Genomic DNA, 18561 nt, shown 5'->3' with positions numbered 1-18561 from the left:
ATAAAACACGGTAATGCTGGCTCGAGTAACAGAGCGAGTCGAAAGCGTACAGTTTCCCCGCGCTGTCTCTGATGGCGCCGTCTGATGCAGAGAATGCGCTTCGTGCGGATCGCAAGTGAGCTATTCGACCGCTTCGACGACCCCCCGACCCTGCCTCCCCACTCCGCGTACGTTGCGAGCCGCGACAACCGCGATAGCTTTTTGCAGCACTACAGGTGAAGGGGGATGCGGTAAGTGTGCTACTCCGCCTCGGCCGCCGGGGGTGCCGGCGTGGCGCGTTGCTCCCCCATTCTCTCCGCGCAGTAGCATGCAGTAGCTTCAACACCTGGTGCCATCTACTGCGGTTTCTAGTAAGTTGACACGTGAATTTGGCGTAATAAAAAAAAACATTTTCCTTCATTTTAAAAGTTAAAAGTTTGCAGTTGTGTTATAAATACGTCTTAAATATCGAATATATACGTTGTACCCTGTTTCAAGAGCTGATTTTTAACTGCAAGCCGGCACTATATTTCGCTGCGTAGGAAGACACTGTGCGTGTTTTGGCTCCGTACCTTTCGCTGCGCGCCAAACGAATTTGACGCGGAGTGTACGCAGTGTAGGTGCGGTGGTTGTGATTTCGAACGTGAATCCCAAATCAACTCTCTGCGCTTGTCCTGTGCAACGCGTTGATGTGACAAGTATGACGACTTTTAAGTGCACTTTCGTCCAAGACTGGACGAATCCGGAACACTGCCAGTTTGCAGCCTGGGTTAGGCCCGTTGAAAGTAACACGAACGCGGCCTACTGTGTGCTGTGCAGAAAACAGTTTTCGCTCAGCAACATGGGAAGAAGAGCTTTGACAAGTCACGCGGAAAGTAAGAAGCACCGACTTGCTGCGACCGGAGCCGCAACACCCTCTGTAACTTCGTTTTTCACTACGCCGGCAAGGAAGCCGCCGGCGGCAATTGTGCAAGCCGGGCCAGTGGCGTCAAGTTCTGTGCCGCCATCATTTGCTTCAACTGCAGCTACAGACATCCAACCCGAGCGTGCAGCAAAGGATATCTTTCAGCGTGACATAGAGGTCATAAATGCTGAGGTGAGGTGGTGTCTTAACGCTGTTATGACGCACACGTCATAGATAATTCACCAAGATAATTCTCTCTCTTTCGCACGGAAATGCGTCTGTTGAGCGGGGATTTTCCATCAACAAGGACTGCCTTGTCGAAAATCAGAAGGAACAATCTCTGGTCGCCCAGCGAATTGTCTTCGACGCCGTGTCGTCGGCTGGAGGAGTTGCCAGTGTACCGTTGACGAAGAGGATGCTTCAAATGGTGCGTGGGGCGAACGCGCGATGGAAGGAAGAGCTGGAGAGGACGAGAAAAGAAAGAGCCGATGCATTGAGGAATCAACGGGAAAGGAAACGTGCGGCCACCGCTTTGAAGGAGCTTGAGCTCAAGAAGCAGAAAGTGTTGGCTGATGCCGAGATGAAGGTGTCCCTGATCCAAACCGAAATAAACTCTTTAAAGCAGTGAAATTTTGCTTTTTTTTGCATTGTTTTTTAATGAAATAAACATTACTTGTTACCATTCAAACTGTATTATGTCTTTTCTTATTTTATAACATGCTTATTAGAGTGTGACAGCATCTGGCGACATGGTGTCGGCCTGCCTTGCCCTAAAACGAAGTTCTGTGTCACTCAGGGAATTTAGCAAAATCACTCAGGGAAAACCTGGAAAACTCAGGGAATTTGAAAATGTCAACTTGGTAGACACCCTGGGTATTACGTTTGTGGGTGCGATGGGAGCTTCAAATTGCTGGCCTGCTGGCTACCTGGGCTTTGACTTCTCGTGGTTGGCGCATTGGCGTTCCACTGTCGCGTGGGGCCGTCCGTCGAAGACTCCTGCCCTCCAGTACTAGCCTGCTTGCTTGAGTCTTTTCAGCAAGTGGCTGGGTCTGCTGTGGACTGTTTACATTTGCACATAAGCAGTGCCAAATGGGGGTTAAGAAATAAAGGTCAGGATGAGGCCGCGTAAAAGGTGTGAAAAACGCCGGTTCACCCTGCCAGCATCCGTCGCATGAAGCGCACCGCGTGTACCCGAGCATTGTATAACGGGGGTTTTTAATGCATTGTTTCTATGGGGAGTTTGCCGGGACCACTGTGATCCGTTGTAAGAAGCAGGTCGTCGTAAAACTGGGGGACGACATGTACAGTACAACCTCGTTACAACAGACCATGATAGTGATCATGATTTCAGTCTGCTATAAAAGAAGTATGGACAATCCAAATACTGTTACTACAGACTTTTACGGAATCATGGATGAAGTCTGTTATAACAAGAGTTTGGACTTTTTAACTGTTAAAAACAAATCACACAATACTAAAAGTATGCTGTTAGTTTCTCAAGATTCAGTTACAACTTAAACAAGTTGGTATTTTAGGCCAACAAACCCTCACAATGACTTGGGTTTTTCAGCAGTTTCATCTTCTTGTGACACTGTGAAGCACATCACAGTCACATGCATGACTCTTCTTACATTTACTGGGCTCCTGTTGTATTGCACCCCCTCAAAACTTTTTATCCACTCATACTAATATTACTCTCTTTCACGTCTTCAACCTACACTTACATTTCCATTGTCTTCACATGAATATAAATGAAATGGAAGTAAAGATCTCTTTGCTAAGCTTGGAGATTTAGCCATCTATAATGTATGAGGGCATACGTTTTTTTGTTTTTATGATGGTAACTATAAGCATCTCATCTGTTGCACTATAACACTTAAATTCTAAATCCTATCACTTGACTGCCAGGACATCACACTTGTGCATACTGCAAGTGGATGCAAGAAATTTCACTTCTACTAATTCACAATTATTTTTTATTGTTGCAAATTGTTGTCATTTGATCACACTGTGAGGTAGAAGCACAAACTGTGAAAACGTACTACCGAACAAATGAATGGTTGGTTGCCTGCACTTGAAAAGTCTGCTGTAGAGATGCCAAGGTGGACTTGTTAACCTTTCAAAATGGTCTGTTATATCCGATTGTATGTTGTAACAGCATCTGTAGTAAAGGAAGTTTAATCAATGATAGGAAGACCAACCAAGCATTGCAAATCAGTATGTTGTATCCAAGTATCTGTTGTAAGCAGATCTGTTGTAATGGGGTTTTACTGTAATCGGGGTCCCACTGTAATACCATATACTAAAGGCAAATCTTGGGCTAGTGTCCAGGCGAGCTGTGTATTAGCGAGCGTGCTGTCGTGTGCTGCAGAGAAACATTCCATTGTTACTTGGCATGTCTTGGCAACAAGCTCAAAAATTTCCTGTGACTGCAAAAGAAAAATAAAATAAAAAAGAAACAATAGCATTATTGGGGGAAAATATTTGAAGTTATTTTATTAATAGAAAAGTGGAGCTGCAAAAGACTTGCTTGCAAGGAATTATTTGGGAGCTTCATTTTAAGACCAACAATAAAAAAAGTTACCTTTACTATTTCGTTGAATTTGACTTCAGAAGTGAAAAGAAGCCATGTGGCTAGCCAAGTCAAGTAGGAAAACTTTGCTAGCTGCCATGGCAACACCCATGGTGGCACGTGGTTGAAGCGACAGATTTCCCTTTAGTACACATTAGTATGGGCTGGCTGACCCTTGAATGGTGTTGGGTGTGATTCCTAGTGGCTTGACCTTCGTGTTGCAGCCGCTTTACATTAGTGCTAACTGACCATTGAAAACAATTTCAGCGGTGCTACTCCAAGCGAATGGCCGCAGGCAGCCATAGAAAAACTCCCATAGAGTAATTGAAGAGAGTCTCTCTCCAGCAAGTGTGCACTCTCATTACAAATGTGTGGCGTTAGTTGTTGGTGGATGCCATCGCAAAAAGCATCATAGTCACAGCAATATTAAACATCACAGATGCCACAAGAGATAATCAGTTGTGGGAGCGCATTGATGAGGTGAGCGCATCTGGAAATGATGAGCACAAAAGCGGTGATGAATAGTTACAGTTCAAAATCCGTCACCTGTGGTTGCATTATTTTATGCAGTAGTCACGGTGGCACCACAGTGTGTTACCGTATTTGCACGATTCTGACGTGCTTCCGATTGTAACGCGCATGTAAGTTTGGTTATGAAAATCTGACAAAATAATTTGATGCCGATTCTATAGATTCGGCGTCAAATTATTTTGATGTGAAAGACAGGGCATCGTGTACCTGGCAGCAGTTAATTTATTTGACACATGCAACTGTGGCAGCAAAAATTCTTCGTGCTTCATAAACTTGCTTGTCCAGTACCTGCTCTCTAAAACTAAAGCGAAGAACATTGAAAGCCGATTTCGGTTTTGAGCCCGAGTAACGTGAACACAAATTTTAGAGCTACTTTTAGCCAATAAAGGTGCACGTTAGAATCGTGGAAATACAGTAATGTGCAGCTATAGGTGGTATTCGTTGAAAAGTTTAGCTGTCAATTTCTTTGCTTGGCAACACTGGAAACGGCCACAGACATGGCCAATGCGCCACGGACACAGCGCGGCTTGGGCCAATGTGCCCGCACGCCGAAGAATAAAAAGACACCGGCGTGCGTTGTCTGCTCCGTTTCAACCCGATTCTCAACGGTGGTGTCAACAGAGATGTTATTAATCGCACTCAGATTGGACTCGAGGCATTACTTTCTGCTCGGTGAGATAGTTTGTAACGTGCAACTCGGTCATGTGCTTAGCATGGACAAGTACTGCCATCCCGCGGAGCCCGACATAACGAGTGACAGCGCACTCACACGGTTACCTGCATGTGCGCCTCGCCAGTGGATACAAGCTATAGTTCTGGCTCATGTCTCTATAGTCCTGGCTCATGTCTAACATGCACTCAGATTACATTTGAAAGGAGCATGGCTGATACATGAGTATATGTGGTACGTAGTGGGAAATTTCCCCTGGAGCCAGGTGTACATTACAGCTTAGGATAATATCGTCCTCCAAGATTTGATACACTTGTTGCACAAAGGGTTCAAAAGAAAATTTGCGGACCCTTTCCTTCGCAAATATTTTGTAGTGCCATCCTTCCTTGCTTACAACTACGCCTTAGCCAGAAGGTATATCGAGCAGAGGAGAGTATGTGAAAGGACTTCATGACCTGCACATGTACGTGCGAAGAGATTTGTGTTAGAGCCGCACATACGTACGATGTTGAAGAAAAAAGGGAAAGCTGTGTCTGTGTCTGCTCTGGGCATGATTTGCAGGCCGGGTGCTTAGTTGCACTAAAGGCCAAATTTGAATTTTTCGCTCGCTTGTGTGTTTCCTTTTACGTGTCTTTCATCCACTGTGAAGCAGTCAGTCGTGTAGCCAACAAGGACAACTTAGTGGCTGACAAGGATCATCTGTAGGCAGGCACGTGTTCTTCTCTCAGAGAGGCCTACCTTGCTCTCGTGCAGGGTGAGCCTACCAAATCACCCGAATCTGAAGTTACTGGCGAAACCACCAAGCCAGAGACGTCTACCCCGGTGAGCACCAAGGCTGGCGGCTCGTGGAACTTGGCGACGCCGTGGGACAGCGAGGCACACGTGGCCTTTGTGCTGATCAGCTTTGTGGTGCTGCTGCTGGCACTGTCGCTGTTCGGCATCTCGCTCGGCCTGTGGTTCCTGGACCCCGGACGGGACTCCATCATCTACCGCATGACTTCGCAACGCAAGAAGGACGCCTAGTCGGTCGAAGCAGGCATCGAAGGGGGGAGGGGGGGGGGGAGGAGGGGGGCAAGGCACCAAGTTGAGAGGGGTTGCCACTTCCAGAGGCGTCTATGCCTAAATGTTTTACTTAAAGGGGCATGGTTGGACGGAAGAGTTGTAGAGGGAAAGATGTGGCTGATATCGTTTCATTGTGCGGCAGTTTTTATGTAATTGTTCAACTTCAAGACGTTGGAGATGTTGCAGAGAAGATGGGGAAGGTGGCTGATGTTAAATGTAAACTAAGATGTTTGATTTGCCAGCAATGTTTTGTGTGGTAAGAGAACCTTGTGAAAAGGAAAGGAAGCTTCCAGGAGGGGGAAAGTTATTTGCATACATATGCCCCAAGTATGCTTTGTAAATGGCAGAATGCTGACGCTTATAAAAGCCCATGTGCGATGTTTTGTTGGTGATGAAATGGCACATCGTATGAGCAGGCAAGCATTTGGCGGTACGCTGAATACATATTATGGGAAAGGACTCGCTGATAAAGAACTTTAACGAAATTGAGGGAATTTGGTACAGAGCAATGGGTTGTAGTAAGAGGGCTATTCTCTGGCTTTCTCAGTTGTATCATTGTGTGGACAGAGTGTTCATGTTTCCATTGAGCAGGAACTTGTGCTTTTAGTTTTAGGCTCGATGCTTATGTGCGTGTTTGAGATGCAGCGTGGGTGGTTTAAGGTTATAGTTCATCGTCAAAACTGGACAAGTTTAATACGTGTGGCAGGGCATGCAGTGTGGATCACTCAAGTCTACAAAAATGTAGAAAAAAAAATTTTGTTCTTGGGGGGTAGTGTTGTGTACTTTTCACTTCTGTTGCACATCAATTCTAATTTTGCAAAATAAGCTGATGGAAGTTAGGACGTTGCCTGGTAGTTGGTTTATGACTAACGTCAGCAAAACATTTCTTTGTGTTCCAATGAAGACTCGTGCCCGTGTCTTTGCCTGCGAGTTGTAAATAGCGAGGAGACATGTTTGCGTGAGCGTCAAGTATGCCTCAGTGCGGACTCTGTAAACAAGAACTTACCTTGGTTGCAACCATATTGCAATACGTTCGATGTATCCATTGTACATCTGGATGTTGTACATATTTGTTTGCTAGGTGGTTGTTGAAGACCCTTTTTTTATCATCACTTGCAAATAAATTTTTTTTTGTTAGTACTTTTTAAAAAAAGCACTTTAGTATCCAAGAAGAAATTTAGTATCCAAGAAAAAATTGTTCGTGAAGATTGTGTACTTCACAAGTAATACCTGTATGTTGATAAACATGCATGTGCTAGTGTCTGAACGCCTGAAAAAACATGAACTGGCTTTTGTCACCTTGATGGAATCTAGTCTCGACTGAATTTACTGCCATGGGAGTTTAATTAAAGAAAATTTAAATGCAGTGGAACACTGTGAGAAAGTGATTTAATATCTCTGTGCGATGCAAAGGAGTTTTAACTGCCGGCAACGATTACCTTGTTGGTTTGTGTACATTTTCTACAGGAGGGGACTTTGTTCACACTGCTACAAAGACTGAATGACGAAACATAGACCAAAAACATGTTAGATGTACACTCCACTGTCGTAATAGCATTTAAGGCTACATTTTCTGAAATTTCAATGCATAGTTTGCTTGTGAACGAAACATACATTGGTGTTAAAGACCGTGTACTATTGAATAGCTGTTCATTACTTTATTTCACCTGTGGTGAGCAAAATAGGCAGTGTCTACCAAAGCACACTAGAGAACAAGTTTTGGAGTGCAGTCTGAAGTATTGCAACTGCTACTGACATTCCACATTGAGAAGTGGTTCTGCTGCACTTCAACTTGTATGTTGTAGATGTTTTCTGTGCAAAATATAATTTATTCTGTTCCCTGTCTGCGGCCCTCCTGTCTGTTTTATTATCTGGCTTGAAAACTTGTGTGTTGTACTACCTGAGATAATGAAACTGATGAAGAGATGATGCTTCGCTTAATTAAGTAAAGATTAGGTTTTCTGGCATATTTTCTTTCAGATGGAAGGTAGTTGGGCCCTGTGTTTGTATGGGGGCCTACTTTTGTGCCGTAAAAAAAGCTCTGTATAAAAAAAAGATACCAAATAATCACAATTCTGATTCCCACTTATGTTTGAAAAAAAAAAAAAAACAGAAAAAACATGATGGCCGCAAATCCGATCCCTACATAGAAGTCTAAGCTGATGAAAGTGAGTTGTACCAGAGTCCTTCAATGCTTTACTGGTCACGAAACTTCGGCGCTCGTTTCATATAGGGACCGCGCGCGCCACTACAGGCGCCACCGCCGCACGAAGGTCATCCAGCCGCCGCTTTCGCGGCGTATTGGCCTGCTCTTGGCGTCCAAACGCTCGCTGCTTTTGGTGCCGGTGCGCTGATTAAGTGTTTTTTTTTTTCGTAGTAGTTAGCGATGAATAGTCCATTCATCACCTGCCTTCAATGGGGTTTTATTTTTCGTAGTAAATTACCCTAGACTTCGGCCGTGAACGGCAACGGCTTCTGCGTGCTCTGGCACAAGCGCTGCGCCGTCGTGTTTTCGGATTTTTAAATCTCTATTTCTTCTTTTCTTAAAGCAATGTAAATACCACACATGCGGTAGCTGCGTAGTCACGGACTGCTACGGGCCTATCTATAATACAATAAAAAAAACTGAAAGAAACCAAGTACGCGTCGTTCAGGCTACGCTTAATGAATCCGTTGATTGCTCTGGAATGCACAGAACACTAAAAGAGATAGCCCAATAGTATTGTCGTTTCAATGAGTGGGTACATACTTGAGAACATCTAAAACGCTGCAGAAACGCGAAGGATCAAAACACGAAGAGATATATGTTGCACCATGTATTTTTCTGCTTCCACGCTTTGCAATCCTTGCAAAAACAGGAAGCGAAAAAAGAACAATAAAACTGATTTTATCACATGCAACAAGAATTCAATGTTACGAAGGGAGACAAAAGAGCGTGGTCCAGCGTACAAAAATTGATTTTTTCACGCTGCGATGTGGAGCACACGGAGGAAACAGAATATTGCCACGTAGCCAAGAACGACGCAAAGCATTTCTGAACGCAGCTAGCTAGCGAGCTCCTGTTCTACAGAAGACTAGAATGAAACACAAACTTCGAAGAAGCAGTCCGCAGTGTGACGTGCACAGATGAACGTCAATTAAGTGAGTTGCGCGGCGTTGCTAAGCATGCATTACTCTCGGAATCAGGGTGTCGAACCAGAATTTTTTCGGGTTCGGTTCGGGTTCGGGTTCAAGCCTTTCGGGTTCGGTTCGGGTTCAGTTCCAGAGCACCATTCCGTTCCGGTTCGAACCGGTTCGAACCCGTTCGAACCGGTTCAAACGGGTTCAAACGGGTTCGAAGAAAAAAAATGCAGGCGTGTTTTTTTCTGTTAATTTTTTGTGCTCGTTTTTCGTTTCCTTATCAAATCGGCACAACAACAAATTCATAATGAAGGTTTCTTTGTCCAAATATTTTGTCTTCGCCAAACTAAAGCGACCCTGCAACACGTTTTTGAACTTTTGTCTAAATCTTGAGTGCTTGCAGAAAGTAATCAACCAACGCATTATATTATGGGGTCGCAATGTGCCTCAGCCAAAAATTACTGTTATCTCCTCGTCAGATAACATAGAAACTTGCTCAAAATATTTTTCTCTCCTTCCCGGTCTTCGCGTTCTTCGACCGCTGAACGACGTCATTACAGCGGTGTAGCGGCTGTTTGCCGGCTTTCGTTAAGTTGTAGAATAGAACGCATTTGATAGCCATCTAAAAAAAGCCACAAAAGCGAAGCAGAAACGGAAGGTGTATCCGCAGCGACGAGCAAATCACGCACTGTTGCTCTGTGCTGGCAATAGCTATAGTTTTCGCAGTGCTTCCAGATGCGAAGAAGATTGAAAGCGTTTTCGAAAATGTTTTTTTAACTGCTTTTTATTTGTTTATTTATTTATTTACTTTTTATATTTATTTATTTATTTATTTATTTATTTATTTATTTATTTATTTATTTACTTGTTTATTTATTTATTTATTTATTTATTTATTTATTTATTTATTTATTTATTTACTGTTGGGTTTAACGCGCCGACGCAACGCCGACGACAAGGCGCGCCATAGTGGAGGGCGGCTCCGGATTAATTTTGACCACCTGGGGATCTTAACGTGCGACGAAATTTCAGACACACGGACGTTTTCGCTTTTCGCTTCCATCAGAAAAGCGGCTGATGCGACCAGGAATCTAAACCGCGTCTGTGTGCTCATCAGCGCTACGCCTTAGCCACTGAGCCACCGCGGCGAGTTTATCTAAAGTGTTGAAGAGCTCCTTTAACTGTACCCGCAAAATGTTTTCTATGGTAGTGTGACGAGTATGTGGCCCCGACTGCCACGCGTGGCAGGTGGCATTAAGAAAGATTTTCTACTGCTCACCTTTTATCTGCTAACAGAGCTGTTAGAAAGAAAGAATGGCTATAAAGACTCATTGGACGGCGGGTATAGGACGACATTGGATAAGGAACCACCGGATAGGAACTTGCTAATGGCCCTTCAGCGACTGGTGACATCGATTGGGCTTTAGGAAAGATGATAGCCAAGTGAAGTCACAAGCAGCAGTAATGATCACTTGTAGAGAGAGAGAGAGAGAGAAAATGAAGTTTAATTCAATCGAGGCAATGTTTAAGAGAGGCGTCCTCATTCGAGGAGGCCGAATCGACAGCCGTTTCCATCAAGAGCAACTGATCTTCCAGGCCGCAGCTGGCCATGGCTGTCTCCCAATTCTCTATGGAAACCTGAAGGTTGGATGGATCTACGGCACACTTGTCGCAGCCGCCTACTATGTGTATGAGGTTCCCAGGCTCTCCACAGAAGCAACGCAATGAAGAGAGTTGTGTCCCGTCAAAGAGGTGAAGTCTGGTGTTGTGTGGGAAGGTGTATGCCCACAGGGTGCGGAGTAATGTTTCCTGGTTAATCGGTAGCGATTTGTGCGGGGAGGAGTACGTTCTATGGAAGAGGTCAGAGTGCTGAGTAACTTCTTGGTCTGTGACTGCAGGATGCATGCACTCGGGCCGGGCTTCATCAGCGCCGGCTAAGCGAGTCAAATCTCGAACCACGAGGTTGGTGATCTTGTTTGCCGTGGATGCCAGTATGAGCTGGCGCCCATACAATCGTCACTGGTCTCGTTGGTGGTCTCTGATTGATCATCGGAAGTGTTGTAACATGCAATCGACCGTTGGCAAAGTTGGGCCACGCCTGCTAAGGGTCTGTTATGAGAGTTTTGACGCCGCTTTGGCTATGCGCACGTGCTATCGCCGCTTCCTCAGCTTAGAGGGGGCTGTGTTCGGCGGTTGAGATGCTACACCTGTGGGAGGCTGCAGAACGGTAACACAAAGAGAAGGTACTGAAGAATGCTATCGGGCGGCTCTTGCATCAAACCAGTTGATCGTCCCTCCCTTTTTTTCTTGCAGTTTAGTTTCTTTCCAACTGTCTCCCCTCATATATAGACACGTTTTGAAAACTCCTTGATGAATATACAATATGCATAAGGCAATTAGTTATTAACTTTAGTCCGAGATGTCAATTTTAATATAGCAACAATATAATAGCGCAATACGGGCATAAAGAATGACCTTTTATAGCATTCAGGCGGTCTTCACATAACTTTGCGGCTACTTTGTGCATGACAAAATTTTCTGATTGGTCGAGAAGGAGAACGCTGCAAAATTTCCAAATGCCAAGGACGCCAAAGATATCATGTTTGGTCCGACCGTCGAATCCGCCTTAACTGACCCGCTAATTCCTTTAATCAAAATTAATCAACACACCAGTCCCAATAATTCACATTAGCTCATTCACTCACCTAACTAATTTCAACTTCAACTTTAACTTTATTGAGCATTTCGTACATAGAAATGCGAGGACAAACACAAAAAGCTGCAAAACTGCAGCTTGACGAGGTGTTTGCACCTTACGGTTGGCGTGGCAGAGCAGAAACATGAGTTTAAAGCATACGCACAGGAAATAATCCTAAGAAAATAAACCTCGCCTTAACATGTCGATATTACATACAAACATTAAAAAAGCATTAAAACGCACTACAGCTCACAGTTTGTAAAAGATACTTATTAAACGATATACATACACGCATATAGGCACTCATAGGTACATACATACATATAAAGGTTACAAAACAAAACAGGGTACCCAGGTACATAAAAAGAAAAATATTGGATATGTACGGAACCTGTATAGACACAAAAAAAAGCAAAAGACAAAACTTGAAGAAAAAGTCATGTTATATACAGGTATGTATACACTCATCAAAATCTGCACTACAGAAGTATGCACATAAACAAATACGCACAATATTGGCAAAAATCAGTGTGTTTTTTAGATGCTAAAGTTTGCAGGGAATGAAGACAATGCAAATAAAACGCTTGAAAAATATTACAAGTAATTTTGGCTAAACCAAGGTTGCCACGAGAGACAACGCTTAATAGATTGTCAGTTAAAAATGTTCTATGTTCAGCAGTAAACGTTTCCTTAAGTCTCACTTAGAAATTGTATTTATCGCTATGTCACTCTCGGCTACGTTACTTAAAAGGCGGGCAGTTCGGGATTGCAACCTATCATTGCCATAATTCTTTCTTGAAAACGGCACGAACCATGTACTCCTTCCCCTAATTTCGTACGGTACGTCCAACGGTTTTCTTAAACTACATAGACTTATATATGCTGCACCGTTGTGTTGCAAGCTATTTTTATACTTTGTTAGAAGATTAAAGTTGTAGATACATTGGACAGGAAGCAAATTATACTGCAGAAATAGTTCGTTGGTGTGAGAGTTATTGGTAGAGTTGCGATATGTCGAATGGCCTTTTTCTGAAATAAATGCAGCTCATTAATATTTTTTGGGGGAACTGGTTAACCATACGAGGCTCCAGTAATTGATGTGAGCTATGAATATAGCATGATAAAGAATAAGTTTAATATTTGATGGAACCACAGGCCGTAACCTACAAAGCACCCCACACGCTCGAGATAAATTAGTGCAGACGTGATCGACATGGGCATCCCATTTTAAATGTTCATTAAAAACAATGCCTAATGTTTTTATTTCACTAATTATACAAATCTTTTGAGATCCGATGTACTAACTGAGGTTTCTGTCAACAGATCTTTGAGCTGGTGAAAATAACACCGCTTTAGTTTTCTGAGTATTTATTTTTAACGAGTTCGCTTTAGACCATTTGTGAAGCTTTTGGAGGGTTATATTTGCTAAATGCAAAAGCTGAGTAGTATCTCAGGATTGAAAGAAAGTGCTGGCATGATCTGCGTAAATAATAAAATGTGCAGTGTCAGTAATTTCTACAATATCATTCATATATATAGTGATCAAGATTGGCCCTAGAAGACTGCCTTGCGGAACTCCAGCCCTTACTTCTTGTGAAGAAGAGTTGTGTTCCTTTATTGCTACGACCTGTTGCCGGTTACTTAAATAAGATTGCAAAAGAGTAAAGCCCCCGGAATCCATAATGTTGTAAATTTTAAAGCAATGTTAAATGATTATTTCTATCAAATCCTTTGAAAAAGTCTATAAATATACCTAAAGTTACCTTCTTTTCTTCAAATCCCTGGATTAATAATTCTTTTTTGCGTTAGTAAAGCTAATTCGTTAACATATGTTTGCGAAAACCGAACTGTTTTGATTATATATTAGAGTGTTTGTCACAGAAGGACACAAGGTGTTTCGCGATTACTTTTTCTAGCCCTTTTAAAATAACTGGAAGTACAGAAACCGGTCTATAATTGGAAAAATTGATTTTGTCCCCTGATTTAAACAGTAGCGTGACCTTAGCTTGCTGCATCTTTTTTGGAAAAACACAAGTAGTAAGGCATAACTTGTATATATGGCTAAGCGGCGATACAAGAAGGTCCAGTACAAACTTAATAGGCCGAATCAGAAGCCCATCGATATCTATGGCTTTGCTATTTTTTAGTGACAAGAAAATCGACCATATTTCCTGAGGCGTTACCGGAGAAAAAAAGGTTGTGTTGGGGTTAGAATCCTTTAGGAAGCTCATAGCGCTTTCATTGTGGGAGCATTGCACAAGATTCGTTAAATAGTGATTAAACCTGGTTGTCAGTTCTTGACCCTTGAGTGGTTTATTATCTACTGTCAATTCAAAGTCGTCGTTACGGGGGGTAAGTGGGTGCAAAAGTTTATTCAATTCCCGCCGCATGACATCACGCCGGGAGGAAGCCTCAGAAAACACATGTTCGAAGTACATTTTTTTTAGTATAGCGCAAGAACTTTGTCACAAAGTTTCGGTACTTTTTAAAGGCTACAAAATCGTCCCTGTTCTTTGTTTTTACAAACTTAAGGCACAATAAATCTTTTTTACGGATCATCTTCAGACATTCATCTGTAATCCATGGTTTTCTTATATCCTTATTTTTCTTGACCATCTTAAGAGGAAAAGACTTTTTATATGCATCTTTATATGATTCTAGAAAAGTATCGTAGGCATCATCTGCAGTGGTGCACAGAAGTAAAGGGTTCCACCAAATAGAGGGAATTTTCTGAAGAAAAGTAGTCAAAGTATTCTGATTAATATCGTGAAAAGCGAAAGATTCGGGGCATTGCTTACATCTTAGTATTTCTGTGTTCATGGAGAACATATATAGGTAAATGGTCACCTATATGTACACCAATCACACCAGACATGGTACTGCTACTTGTATCACTGGTTATAAATACATCAATAAGACTTTGGGAAAGACGGCCAATAACGAGTCGGTTCTTTTATCACGTTCATGCATCCCAAATACCCCAAAAGGAGCTCTAGATCACGCGAATGTGCGCTTGCCTGTAATAGGTTAAGTCCCCACCAATAGTTATTTGTAAACCATAAGACGAAACAAAATTGAGAAGGTCTTCTAACAATGCGAAACAATTTTCGAGTTTTCCATCAGGGGGGCGGTACACAACAAAAAAATGGCATTTTTACATCGCACCGTTAAAGCTTCATATTCTGTCGTAACCGTCGAAAATTTGTTCATTATACTACAAGAAAGCTGTGTAGACACGAGCTGTAACACACCCCCACCTCGCGGTGGGACCTATTTAGAAAGAACGTGTTGAAGCCCGAAAGGCGCAGCACTTCTGTGTCACTCGTATACCAGGTTTCCGTTATCATGACAACGTCGAAATTGAAACTTTCAAAGCGGCGTTTTCTTTTCTTGTAGTTTCACATTCTTCTTTCATTTCCTCGTAGCTTTTGTTGAAGAATTCGCAGCTTTTTTGCATTTCTACATTTCCTTTCCTAGTGGTTTCATATTCTTTTTTAATTTCCTCGTAGCTTTTCTGCATTTCCCTTACTTCTTTTCGAAATTCACGCTTAAGATCGGCGATCTCGCGTCTTAGGTCAGCAATGTCAGTTTTCATGACCAACGCAATGTGGGATCATACACAAGGGCACACAATAGCAATGACACTGGGTGGTTGGCAGCAGAGGCAACAGAAAAAGTCACTGAGTAAGCGAACAAAGATTACTGCAGAATATTCAAACCTGTGAAATAGGAAGGCGACTATCAGGTGACCGTTCTGTTCGCTGCCTCCGCTGCCAAGAGATGCTGAGGTGGACGGAGCGTTCTTTTAAAGGATCCACTTCGTGACGAAAGCCACACGTGGTCCAGAAACAGGGGGTGTGGCGAGGCGATGTGGCGAGGGGGTGTGGCGAGTCTACCCGCTAACCCGCACTAATCGAATTCAATCCATTCACCTCTTAAGGGTAAGGTTAAGCAGATTCTAGATAACATAAAAATGCTATCAAATATACTTTAAAAGTGGAAATTAGGATTCCCCATTTTTTTAAATTTCATGTTCTATTAGAGCAGTAACCAAAGGACACAACGGCACTGTATACAAGAAAAAGTTACGTTAATTTTGAGAACTGCGAGTGTTTGTGTCTCAGTGCTGTTGGTATATAACTGCCCATTAAAACTATAAGTGGAAGATATGAATCTATTGTTGATGGTGTCCCTGAAGGCCTTCACAAGCGGACAGGGATGCATGCGAATTAACAAGACATTAAAAACTTTACGCTATTTTAAACACCATGTAGAGAAACAATGAAGAATATTCCATGATATGTTGCCTCGTAATATGCGTTATAACTTAAGTTATTCTAAACGTAAAAGATAATTGGGAGAGATGGGCAGTGCCTAACGTAAACTGGTAGTATATACGGACAACTTTACATTAAATTGAGGGAACCAATTAGAATAGAACATGATGGGCCTTGGGAACTGCAGACTACGCAAAATATTTCATGGTTCTGTCCGGGGAGTGGCAAAATATCTTCAGACGCAAGGTAGGGTACCGAACTGGAAAACTAGAAATCACATTTTTGAACCCCCGGAACCGTTTCGGAACGGTTCCTTCGATTCGTTCCGGTTCGGGTTCAGTTCCAAAATGGCGGAAAAAATACGGTTCCGGTTCAGTTCCGGTTCCGGGCAAAAATTCGGGTTCGGTTCCGGTTTTCGGTTCGGTTCCGGTTACGGTTCGACACCCTGCTCGGAATGTTATTAATTTCAGATCCATGGAAATGGGATCGAGAACATTGTCGAAGAAACAAAAAATCAAGTTGGCGACAAGGTGGCACCCTTTTCATATCCAACAATATTGCCCGACGAGATGTACGACAAAAAGAGCAAACGGGCGCTCCGGTTGAAACGCCAGATAAGAAACCGGAATCGGCCACGCGCGGTTACAAAACAAACAAGACGAACCCTAAAAGATAATTCGCGGAAATAGGAAAAGTAAAAGCACAAGGACGTCCCAAAGCTTTTTTACACGCGAGCCTGAGCGCAAGGTAATACAAGTTTGCGAACAGGTAATGAAGCACCGCTACAACCTGACTGATATGACAAAAATCCGGCTTTAAGTTAGCCTTGTACAATTCTAGGTCCACGATGCTCTCAAAAGGGTACAATGCTTTTTCCATTCTCGCGCATTTCCACCCACTGTCACACACTTATAATCGAAGCTGAAATCTCCCGTTTCTTGCCTTGGAATGGCGCGCCTCCATTTCTCTCGCAGCTCCCCGTCGCTCAGTCAACAGAACAAGGAAACATTTTCTGTAGTATCGTTGTACAAGGAACGACATCCCGGGACGCAACACATGTTAGGCATCGTCGTTGCACTACTTAAGTCGCATCAAAAGAGCGCGAGATGCACGTTACATTTTTTTTTCCCGCACAAAACAAACACAACTCGCCGCGGCTCCGCCGTTCGAGCCAGCGCAACGCCGCCCGAGGAGTGACCTCAGTGAGAGGGTGGCACCACCGCGCGGCGGCCAAACGCAGCATATGAAGCTCTCCCATTGAGTTACGGAGCAGTTTCGTGACCAGTAAAGCATTGAAGGACTCTGGTTGTACCTACATGTTGGGGATTTTTCTTTCATTATACTGGTCACATCTATATTTTAAATGTGTTTAATTCTACAAGTAAAAAACCATACCGCTTTTCTGCTGCAGAAATGCTGAAATCATACCTATATGGTGGCAAGGGTATTTAGCATACACTAATTGACTCAGCCAGGATTGAGCAAAAATTTGTGTGTTATCTTGACAACTTTGTCAAAAAATTATGATGAGCTTTGTCCTGATTTTTGTCGCTTTGTGAACACTGTAAAGCAATGCCAGGACTAGTGGTACACGTTGCCTCTTTAAGTTAAGTATACCAGATCTTTCTAACTGCATATTCTTGAGTAGACATCACTAGGCTGGGCTAGCAGTGACAGATTAGTGCATTTCAGTGGCAGATGTAATGAAATGCATTCAGCGCAGCCCAGAATGTGTTCAAATCTGCTCAAGGTTTGCAGGATCTGAATAGCTTTGGCCAGCACTCTTGTGAATGTATATTATACAGCTGTTGCATGCAAACATCCTGTATATTTATTTGTAATATTTTGGTGTGAGGGTTTTCCAGTGATGCAATAATCACTCAATGGGGACGACATGCTGTGGGGGACAGCTAGCCAGAAGCAGTCATCCGACAAGAGTTTGACAGTTCCAAAGAGTAATCTGAGGTGAAACAGTGCTTATAGCCTCACTGATCCGTTGTTGTGCACCTCTTTCTTTTTTACACATTTCTCGGCCACAAGGTAAGGGATTTGACCTATATTCCGACTTATATGGTAGTAAAGAGTAGCACAGAGGTGTGCTAATCAAGGAAGACAGTTGTACTGGGCAATGGCAGATAAATTATGCACCCCTCCGTCTAGCTGTGACGCTGGTTGAACGCGATGCTTTCTCATGAGTGATTACTGGAATATCCTCCAAGTTTGGACTTTAACTCGCAGGCGGGTTGAACTTTGACTCATTGAGCTTTGGTTTGTTGGTTAATTGGTAGGTTATTTTGTTGGATCAGGCGATGTGTGTCTGGCAAGATGCGCCGTTAGTTGCTCCATCCAAGCGCCACATAATGGGTCAATGCATTGTGGTCACTTCACCACAAGTCTGCCACTTTTGTCTGCCGAAAGAAAATAAGGAGGAGTCATGACACCTTCCTATGCAGCATTCAATGTCCCCTTGGGAAGATAATGTGGTCCAGAGCGGTGCGTGTGGCTGCCAACTTTTTCATTGCTGGGAGCAGTGCTGGGAGCAGTGCCGTCCGCTGTGCAGCGGTGTACATCCCCTAGCACTGTACATAACGTACACAGAGGTGATTGCACGAGGCCCCTCTTGAAACGTCAAGCTGTGGACTTCGCTGAGCCTATTCAGATGTGGTACAGCAAAGTTGCCTCCAATCTAGTAAATGCCTTTGCGAAGCAAAGCTGATGATGATCATCCAATGACTTGATGTGGTTGAC

The 18561-nt window shown here is 43.2% G+C and overlaps 1 protein-coding gene across 1 annotated transcript in view; it reads left to right on the top strand.

Moving 5' to 3' along the window:
- Atp6ap2 (ATPase H(+)-transporting accessory protein 2) overlaps nucleotides 1-5709 on the top strand; it is a 571904-nt gene extending 566195 nt beyond the window's left edge. The window contains exon 9 of the mRNA XM_077698402.1: nucleotides 5410-5709. Coding sequence (XP_077554528.1) covers nucleotides 5410-5679 — 270 coding nt within the window. The 3' untranslated portion in view covers nucleotides 5680-5709. The remainder of the gene's footprint in view (nucleotides 1-5409) is intronic.
- Nucleotides 5710-18561: the final 12852 nt, after the last annotated feature.

This window comes from Haemaphysalis longicornis, unplaced genomic scaffold (assembly GCF_048455015.1).
Source record: "Haemaphysalis longicornis isolate Haplotype H1 unplaced genomic scaffold, Haemaphysalis longicornis Haplotype H1 scaffold_2, whole genome shotgun sequence".
NCBI lineage: Eukaryota > Metazoa > Arthropoda > Arachnida > Ixodida > Ixodidae > Haemaphysalis > Haemaphysalis longicornis.
This window is presented reverse-complemented; position numbering and strand designations above follow the sequence as displayed.